The sequence below is a fragment of the Anarrhichthys ocellatus genome, unplaced genomic scaffold (assembly GCF_004355925.1).
Source record: "Anarrhichthys ocellatus isolate YVR2014 unplaced genomic scaffold, GSC_Weel_1.0 scaffold35, whole genome shotgun sequence".
In the NCBI taxonomy this organism is placed as follows: Eukaryota; Metazoa; Chordata; class Actinopteri; order Perciformes; family Anarhichadidae; genus Anarrhichthys; species Anarrhichthys ocellatus.
In genome coordinates, this window is record NW_022280065.1 from 3,185,509 (window position 1) to 3,195,604 (window position 10,096).

General features: G+C 40.5%; 1 protein-coding gene across 1 annotated transcript in view; it reads left to right on the forward strand.

Moving 5' to 3' along the window:
* Positions 1–8,225, forward strand: part of LOC116393945 (transcriptional repressor scratch 1-like) — a 10,919-nt gene extending 2,694 nt beyond the window's left edge. Inside the window, exon 2 of the mRNA XM_031866677.1 lies at positions 3,663–8,225. Coding sequence (XP_031722537.1) covers positions 3,663–4,429 — 767 coding nt within the window. The 3' untranslated portion in view covers positions 4,430–8,225. The remainder of the gene's footprint in view (positions 1–3,662) is intronic.
* The last annotated feature ends 1,871 nt before the right edge of the window (positions 8,226–10,096 follow it).

The following is a 10,096-nucleotide window of genomic DNA, read 5'->3' on the forward strand; positions in this document are numbered from 1 at the left end:
CACACACACACACACACACACACACACACACACACACACACACACACTCACACACACACACAGAGGACACAGTGAATGACCTACAAGTGTCCAAAGCACACAAGTGTATGTCAGTTACTGCTGGTTTGGATCAAAAATTAAATTGTAGCTTGCAGCTTTTTTTTTCTCTCTCTCTCTCTCTTTCTCTTTCAGTTTCTCGTTGCTTCTCTCCATCTCTTTGCTCTCTTTCCAATTCTCTGTATTTCAAAGACACATAAAAGAGGGATGGCTTCAGTTTGGCAGAGTATTTTAATCTTTAATAAGCATTTAGAAGAGCTATCAGCTCTAATGCTGCTAAAGTGCTTTGAAATGAATACAGAGTTGACACAGCTAGACAGAGACGGAGACAGTTGGAGAGAGACAAAGACAAACAAACAGAGACAGTACGCAGACGTTGAGACGTTCAGCAATTACGGCTCACAACACACTTTTTTAAAAGCAGGAAACTGGGAAACCGTCCTGTTTAATTGGCAGGGATCATAGTAAAAGCTTCTGTGAGAAACCGGCACCACAGAATGTGTTTATATCTTAAAGTCTTGCATCCTAAACCGGGGATGGAGTATGCTTTTTTTTTGCCACCTGTCAGTCACATAGTCTGGTGCCAGTAGCTTCACTGCAGAGTAAACAAATACAGCTAGAGAAGAGCTGACATGATACACACTGAATACTGGAATAACATGGGATTGGATTGGAAGTTATTTTCTTCACCACGAGTCAAACTCAGGTTATCTATTCTATTGGGCAGGTATTGAATTAGTAACAGATTGTGGTGGTGCATTCCCACATTGAATCAAATGTGCATGAGGTTAGATCCCTTTTTTTTGCCACCCTATGGCCATATTTTCAGTTTTGCAATCACGCATTTCCTATAAATGCCAACCTTAAGGAGAAACTTCAACGGAATGGGTCATTTCATCAACACCTAATCCTAACTACAGCAGGATGTAGTAAACATTTCTTTGGCACCATGGAGACAGCTCCAAATGAATGGAAATGAAATACTTCAAATCTATTTAATTTGATTTATTTCGTGAAAAATATGTCTAATAACAACAAAAGGCTAGGTTTTTGAAATGAGTGGCAAGAGGAGGGAGAAGAGCACATGTAAGTGGTTCATTTGCACTTTTCAAACTTTCTTGTTCACTTTTCTACAGTTGCCAACAGCAGCTCTGTCCAGTGATGGAATGTAACTAATTATTTCCCTAAGTGATGTGCATAAGTACATATGTTGAAGTAGTTTTACGTTTTCATTTTATGTTGCTCTTTACTTCCATTTCACTACATTCAGAGAGAAGTAATGAACTTGTTACACCGCTACATTTATTCAATCGCTTTAGTTATGAACATCAGATGTTACAAAACCAAGAGGAGCTCATAAAATGTGACGCATTGCTTTTCTGTTGTGGCCCACCAAACATTAGCTACACGTTGACAGATTACATTAAGTAATAATACAGTGTGCTTCTTTTACCTTTGCTGATCGTACTCTTTTTACTCAAACAACATTTTGAATACAGTGGAGCTGTTCAGTGTCCACCAGTACAAGTCTGTTGTTCTACTGGGAAGCTGCCAATTTGAGTGATTATGAGACTCTGCAACGTCTCCAAGACGAGAGCTGTTCTTAGTCAGCCAACTTAATAAGGGTTAAAAATGAACAGTGGTCATATTTCAAAGTTACTCATGCTCTATAAAACAAGACACACACACACACACACACACACACACACACACACACACACACAAACACTTTGTTCCAGAGTGCAATGATTGAATATTCATGATTCATGATTTTTTTTCTCTCTCCCCACCTCTTTCCTACTCCCCGTCTCTTGCCTCCCCCACCCTCCCTCTGTCCTCCTCTATTACTCCATCTTAATTTAATTCAAAGTGTTAAATTAGCACGAGCACTTTATACAGCATTACCAAACCACCAACGACCACCACATTGGACGTGACATCACTTTCACTCTGCCACAACTCTTATCCCTGCCCCACTTCGGTCTTTCTTTGCCATCTCTCATCTCACTGTGCTTCTCTTCTCTTTCCTCTCTCCCCCTCTAACTATCTATCTGTGTCCCTTGTTCTCATCATATTATCGACCGACTTCTGAGCTTTTCTCAGAACTGCATCATGAAATTATATTACCAGCAATAGTATCTCCTCTGCTGCCTGTGTCTAAATGCTCACAGAGTGCTAATTGAAACGGAGAGCTATTGATCGGCGCAGATCCACAGGAGTCATGTCTGTGGAGGTATTAGCTACCAGTCTCTCCTTGTGTCTGTTGGACTTCAGCCTGTTGAGTGTAGAAACCAATAATAGAGATAATAAAGCATCTGACATCATAACATGGCAACAAATAATTGATCAGACTGGTCAGGAGCTGTGTAAAAATATGCCGGTTGATTAGGAATGAAATACTCAAGGAGACTGAAAGGTCAATACACAGCTCTCATTGTCAGGGTGCCCTTAAGCAAAGCACTAGACTCCCAGCTGCTGTAATAGAGATGATCTCTGTACAACAGTTGACGTTTTGACAGCTCAGAGGTGTGACTGTGTGCAGCCGTAGACCTGTCAGGAAAGGTGCAGTTGTTGGTGAGACAGTATGCTCACTGAACCCTTCTCTGAAAAATAAAATAAAGATTTCCCACTGAGAGGAAAGTGTCTCCTCCTTGCTGGCAAAGACATAAAAGCACTTTACTACCACTATAAATACCTCAACTTCCCCTGCTTCTTCCCATCTTCTTCCCTGCTTTGCACCTCTTTCAAAAATGGTTGTGTTTTTAGACAAAAACCTCTCACAGTGTGGGTGTGTCTGGAGGAAGGACTTCTCCTGTGTCCACTTTTGTCTTGTATGGATGCAAGTGTTAATGGGTTGTCTTAACAAAAGTTCATCTTAAAGCATAATGCACATGTTGTTAATGTGTTCCTGGGGGGGGTCCAATTGAAATCTAGAAACCAGAGACGGCAGGATGTAATCAGTAATGTTATCAGGAGACGACACATGAAGCATCTTCTGAATAATGAATGAACTTCAGTGAATGAGTTGGATTTGTGGCCTGTGTTTTTACAATTATGAAATCTTTTTAATTGTATCGGTAGCGGTGGATACATTGAGACTCTGGACATGAAAGTAACTCACTCACAAGGTTGAAGCACTAATGTAGTCTGCCTGTAAAGATATCCAGTTTGGCTAACAGTCTGACGTACAGGTTGTGTTTGCCTGCCAAGCACTCTTGTGGCCTGAAAGAAACCTAATACTCGAAAACACAAACGTTTGATACAATCAGAGATGTGGGCCTGGTCATACAGAGGCAGCAGCATACCATTAGCACTGCCTTCTGCAGTGAAAGTGATTTTGGGACGTCATGGGATCCACAGGATGCCGAAAAAGTAGCATTGCTAAAATGAGCAGCTCCAGAGCAGCTTGAGTTTTTTGTTACAGAGAGTCTCGTTAATGCTGACATATCAAAGACCAGGAAAGAAGGATTCTTTTTGAGTTTTTGTATCGCTTTTGTAGCTCTCATGTAGCTTCTCTGTAAAGATTTTCAACCCTGTCAGTTTCTAATTTCCAGTTAATCGTCATGTCAGGGTCAAACGATTAACCTCTTCCCCTCTCTCTTCAGGCTATGTCAGCGATTATCTGAGTCCATCTCCTTATGATGATGTGGTGGAAAATGACTCATCGGTCATCTCTAAAGTACCCTCCCCTGGCCATCCGTCGATCATCTATAGCCGCATTGACAACACCTATGCTGGTGATATCCACGGCGATTCGGACCAGCCGGACAGCCCGCGGTCCGAGGTTTCATCATCAGCTGAGGGATACATCAACGGGGACGCGGCTGTGAGCGAGGGATACACGGTGGACGCGTTTTTCATCATGGACGGACGATCGCGGAGGAAATCCTCAGAGAACCCCAAAGGGACCATTCAGAGGCACACCTGCAGCGAGTGCGGCAAAACCTACGCCACGTCCTCCAACCTGAGCCGGCACAAGCAGACGCACAGGAGCATAGACAGCAAGATGGCCAAGAAGTGCCCCACATGTGGGAAAGTCTACGTTTCCATGCCCGCCATGGCCATGCACCTGCTGACCCACGACCTCAAGCACAAGTGCGACGTGTGCAGCAAAGCGTTCAGCCGGCCGTGGCTGCTGCAGGGCCACATGCGCTCGCACACGGGCGAGAAGCCGTTCGGGTGTGCGCACTGTGGCAAAGCGTTTGCTGACCGGTCAAACCTGCGCGCTCACATGCAGACGCACTCGGCCTTCAAGCACTACAAGTGCAAACGGTGTGACAAGACGTTTGCGCTCAAGAGTTACCTGAACAAGCACTACGAGTCGGCGTGCTTCAAGGGGGCTTTCTCCCCTTTGAGCTCACTGGGAGAATGATGGACTCAGAGAGGTTTACTTTTTTGTTTATTTAAATGAGATTTCACTGGCCTCACTCCCTGCTTCTCCTGCTTTCCCCAACAACAACAGAAGTACGCCCGCGCACTGCAAAGGAGGAGTGCTTTCTCTGCGAGCATCATGAGGCAAATGACAAAAAAACAGATTGAGGGCATGTCCCTTTTTTATCAAGATCCCTCCTTTGTCTTCTCCTTCCTCATCTGGAAGTGGAGTGAAAAGTTTCCGATGCTTGATATATATTGCCACCTGCTTCGATAGGATACATAGCCTTTTGAGGCTGTTTTGAGTATCTGTGAAGATAAATAAAGCACAGCATATCTAGCTCATCATTTTTGAAGATACCTAGATCTATTTATGTCCATATCTATCCTCGTCCCTCTTTTATTTTTTAACTCATGACAAAACAACACTGAAGCACAATTCCTCTCCCATCTCTGTCTTTCTGTGACAGGAAAATCACAGGAGTTTTATGCATGAATCACATCTTCAGTTTTCTTGCAAAGAGATTTAATGAACTTTCCTATTTAATGTTTTATAGAAAAAACAAACAAACAAACATTCATAATCTAAGGATACATCTGGTATCACGCTTTTGGTGAAGCTGACCTCGGACTGAACCTATAAGGAGATGAAGCTTCAAAACAAAGAGAGCACACAGCAGTTGTTCTCTGCAAGTAAACAAAATACTTGCACCATTTATCATTTACACTAGTGGCATGCTTTGCCTCCTGTATACTGTGCTGGCTACTGACACATTCACGCTGAACTGTGAGGGCAATTTAATGAATCCTTGTATGGCAAATTACACCATTATAGTGGGAAATTAATTAATTAATTATTTGGTGATTTTTCTTTACACGAATGTCTAAAATGGGCAAAATGGGCAAAGACAAACAAGCTATTACATTTTCGGAGTTACTTTTGGCATTTTTACTTAAGTCGACAGCAAACAGTGAAATTTGAAAGGGGATTAAAGGGACAAACTGGACTTCCAAGGCTGAAATGTCCCACTGAGCCACCAGGGTATTCCCTAAAACCTAAATCTGATGTTATTTATTTTTACTTGTCAACGTCGGACGAGGATACACACATTAAAAATGTCCTGATTTTCCTCAAAAGGTCAAACCTTTCCCAAGTGTTGTAAGATTGTGTTTTTGTTGCCAGAGGGCCACACAGTATTCAGCTTTGAAGTCTTTTTTATGTTTCTATTTATTGCCTAATTTATTTATTTATTCTTATGTTTTTGTAGATGTATTGATTTTTGCACTTTACTTTGTTATATTTTGCCTTTGTTACAAATATGCCAAAGCATTTGACACTTTCTAATTACCGAACACCTTTTTACTTTTGTCTGCCACTTTAATTATAAAAACTACTGCATGCAAAAAAAAAATAACAATAGCCTAATAATGGAATCTATGCCAATTTTATGAATCTTTGGGATGTTTTGCCAAACCTCTTAGATAACAGGCAAATTAAGCAAATTTCTGTCTTGGGCAATATTTCATTCATATCCAATAGAGCAATAATGCATGATATTTTTGATGAGACGTGAGTCATAACTGCTTGTAACATCTTGATTTTTTCAAGTACCACTATTCTATGTAGTTATGAGAAATGGAATTTCAGGGAGTTAGCAAACCAAGTTGGTGTTGAATATGGAGGGTTGGGTTAAGAGCTCTGTATTATGAGGGATTGTGGCACTGTTGTGATTCTTTGAGGCTTTCTCCAGTGACTTCTGTGATTGTTAAGTGTTTGAACAGATCAAATCAACGAGAGCAGAGTCAGTTTTCTAATCTCTGCTGATTTAGTGTGTAATATTAAAATGATTGCCTCCTAGTTATAGTTCTATCTTGGCATCATTAGCTTCTTGACAATTATGTTTGTAGAAGTATTTGGAGCTGTTGGGGCTTCCAGGGATTCACACAGACAGCACAATTTCTTTTAGGTAGAGGGCTCTGGGCTGGGTCGGGACGGGTCTTTTTGTACATGGTTTATGCACTGCCTGCCTCGTATTATTATTCTAAAATATTGTAGAAAGTAGAGGGTACTTCCGTAGGCCTCTGGTGCTGAAACGTGGATGATAAACACAAACCCAAAACAAGAACGATTGAGAGTTTTGGTATTTAGTGTGCTCCTGGTTTGAATTGCTGAGAAGGTGAAACACAACTTTACACAACAGCTGTGGTGCTGAACCTGGGGCTCTTTGACCCTCAGTAGTCTTGAGCAGGTCCCTGCTTGTGAGGTTTTAATCAGTGATGAAGAAGCAATTTCCTCCTTTGATTTGGTCAAAACCAGTGAGCTCTCTTCTCACTTTGAACCTCATCAAAAGATCGGTTTTGCTCCTCGGCTCTACACAAGACATTCATTGACAAATTTCATGCGAGGAGTCTTGAGCGATCAACACTCATCCACCGGCACAGTTTTGGTTTGTTTTACTTACCATCATCTCGAGCTGTTGTGAGGTTGTTGTGGCAATGCCCACTGCAATTATAAGGAGAGAAAGAAGAGAAGACATGTGGTCAATATTTCAGCACCAGAGTGCATCAACAAACACTTAGATTCTACTATGAACTACTGTAGCCTCCTATAGCCACAAGCTAGTTTACCTATTCTTATATAAAGCACTTCCTGTTACGAATTATATCTTACAACTTTTTTTTTTGTTAAAAGATAGTAGCACAATGAAAGACTTTAGATTCAGGTAGACAATGCCTTGTATGTAGATATAACAACCTCTTTCTCCTTTTTCTACTATGATGAATCAAAGGTTAAAAACAACAGCAAAGACGCTGACATGTCCTTAAATAACATGTGAAAATATGCTTTACAATGACACATGGTATAAATGGACACATTCATTACATGTAGTGTCATTTTTCAACATATATGTGTGAGAGCATCTTCACCACACCTTTTTTAAGAGTGAATGAAAACTCAACTATTTTGCGGCTAGAGGCCTTGTAAATAAGCACTGATGTGACTTTGGAGTCTGATTATTTCTACAGATCTGTATAGAGTGACAGTGACCATGATGATGAGGATGATGATGGTGATGATGGTGATGATGGAGATACATTTTTCTGGAGCTTCCTGCTTTGTTTTGAGTTCTTCCTCTGAGGTTTTTTTGGGACCTCCAGTGGTGGTTTGAAACAATGTAAAGCACAAAGACAACACTGGGCATTTTGTTTCACTTCGTAAATAAAAACTAGTTTAAAAAAAAGTCACAAGATGCCTTTTTCTTCATTGAACCCTTCACATGTAATCACCATAAATATTTTGCAATTATTAGTGGTAATGCACATCAACATGTCTATTTGCTTTTGTTATTTTTTTCTAAAGTTTACATTTTCTATGTGTCTACACTACTTTAAAGGGGAATTCTAATGATTTGATTTTGCACTTCTCTAAGTCTAAGTCTAAGTGCTTTGAGCTAATTGCTAATGTCAGCGTGTTAACATGCTCACAATGAAAATGGTAACATGTTGATGTTTAGCATTGGTTGCCATGTTCACCATCTTAGTTTAGAGAGCTACCGTGGAGCATTTAATAATTAGCACTAAACACAAAGTACAGTTGAGGCTGGTGAGAATGTTATTAGTTCGGCAGGTAATAAACCAGAACAAATTGAAATTTTGAGCTGACGATGGCAACCCCGATGACATCACTATGACATCATCAGGGTTATTTTCTCAGACTTGACAACGCTCCTCCAGAGCCACAGAAGACATTTTAGTCTCCGGCTGTTTTCACTGAGTAGTCCTCTTGAGGATGAGTAAACCGACCTTTAAAATTAATGGAGTGACCCTTTAAAGAAAGCATTTACAATTGCATGAAGTCCTTTCAGAGTGATCTTAACAGCTTCTACACATGACATCCCAAGTCTCTTTCCTTGCGTCTTAGTCCCTCCCACCAGGGATGCATGGAGGAATCCATGCGAGGAGAGAGGAAACGAGGAAATATGTTTTAAGAAACATGAGACCTTTCCTCAGTTGAGTCACGTGAAGCGACGTCTGTTTCTGATGACGGTGGCTGATGATCACAGCTGGATCAGATGTCAGTCGGCTTTAACAGCTGGAGAGACTTTTGAGAAGTTTGTGTCTGTTCACATGATCACTGTACTTAATAATAGTATCTAATAATACTAATAACTAATAAAGACACACAGTTATCTTCACTGCCAGAGTAAAGGTGTTGTCTCTCTGGATCAGGATCGATTTCTACTGGCGGAATGTGTTCGTCTTATTTATGAATTATTTGCATCTGTGCGTTTTGAAATTCAGATTGTGACGTCATTATTAATTAACCCAGAATATGATTATTGTTTATCTTGACTACTGGAATTAATTTATTAGGCTCCATGTTTCAGGTTAAACTTAAATTATAAAACTCATCAAATCCGACACTCAGGAATGATCAGCCTCATGTGACTAAATGATATGATGATAAATTATGTAAAAAGCTCTCTCTGACTTTCATTGTATCCATAAAAGTTATTGAGGGAAACATCAGATCACGAAAACACAAATCTTTCTAATAAATGAAGAAAGTTGTTTGTGGTCCTTTTGTTGTTCAGTCTACAATGAACATATATTTTAATGGTGAATCAGAAAACGAATCAAATATAAAGCTTGAGTTTAATCTGTGATCCGTCTTCACTGTTTACATGTTGAAAAAAATCGTATCAGTTCGATCGGCTGCAGCGTCCAATCACATGACTGATGAACAATGAGGGGGCGTGTCAGCCGTTAAAACACTTCCTGGAAGGCTGTTCTCCTGCGTCCTCGCTCATGGCTCCTCTGAGATCCCTCCTCGATTCTCGATGCTCGCTCCTGTGAACTTTCACTTTGCAGTTCTATCTGCCACCATGTGTGGTCTCCTGGGAAAATCAAGGCTTGATTTTTGGTTGAGTGTCTCAACCATTGCACAACCAACGATTACAGTGCTTTCGTTTGCTCTGGTAGCTATCAGTTGCTATCCCCAGGTAGCGGTAATGGCGGATGGTGGAACAACAGAGTAATTTCTGTTGTAATATTACTGTGTTGTTAATAAAATGAGGGAAAAAAACATTGAAAACTTTAACTGACGAAAGAAAAAAAAAAGACCCTGTTGACAGAGGAGGACAAGAAGGAGAGTGATGAAAAACGATGTAAATCAAGAGTGAACCTCGGACGGGCATTCACTCGGAGGAGAGAGCTCGAGGACCTGAGAGCATTCCAGACTGACATTCAGTTGGCATTCTTTCTACTCAGTAAGTAACAAAACTTCACTTCTTATTGGCCATTTTACATTTATCTTAGCTATGCGTACGCATACCTGGCCGATAAAGCTGATTCTGATTCTGATTCAATGTGTTATTGGTAGTTGCTAGTCTCTGAGGAAAACAGAAAGCGATCCGGTTGTCTTTGCGACAGCAACAAAAATACTTTAAAATGTTACTAGCCAGTTTAGCAGTAATAATGAAATACTTTTTAAAAGTTTCTTAAATTACCTTTTTGTCCTTTGTGATTTCATTAGTAAACAGTTAATTAGTGTTTGAAACATTTTTTTTTATTTCGATGATTTGCCCCCAGCATGAAAAAAACAGATTATCCTTTACTTTCTCTCTCTCTCTCTCTCTCTCTCTCTCTCTCTCTCTCTCTCTCTCTC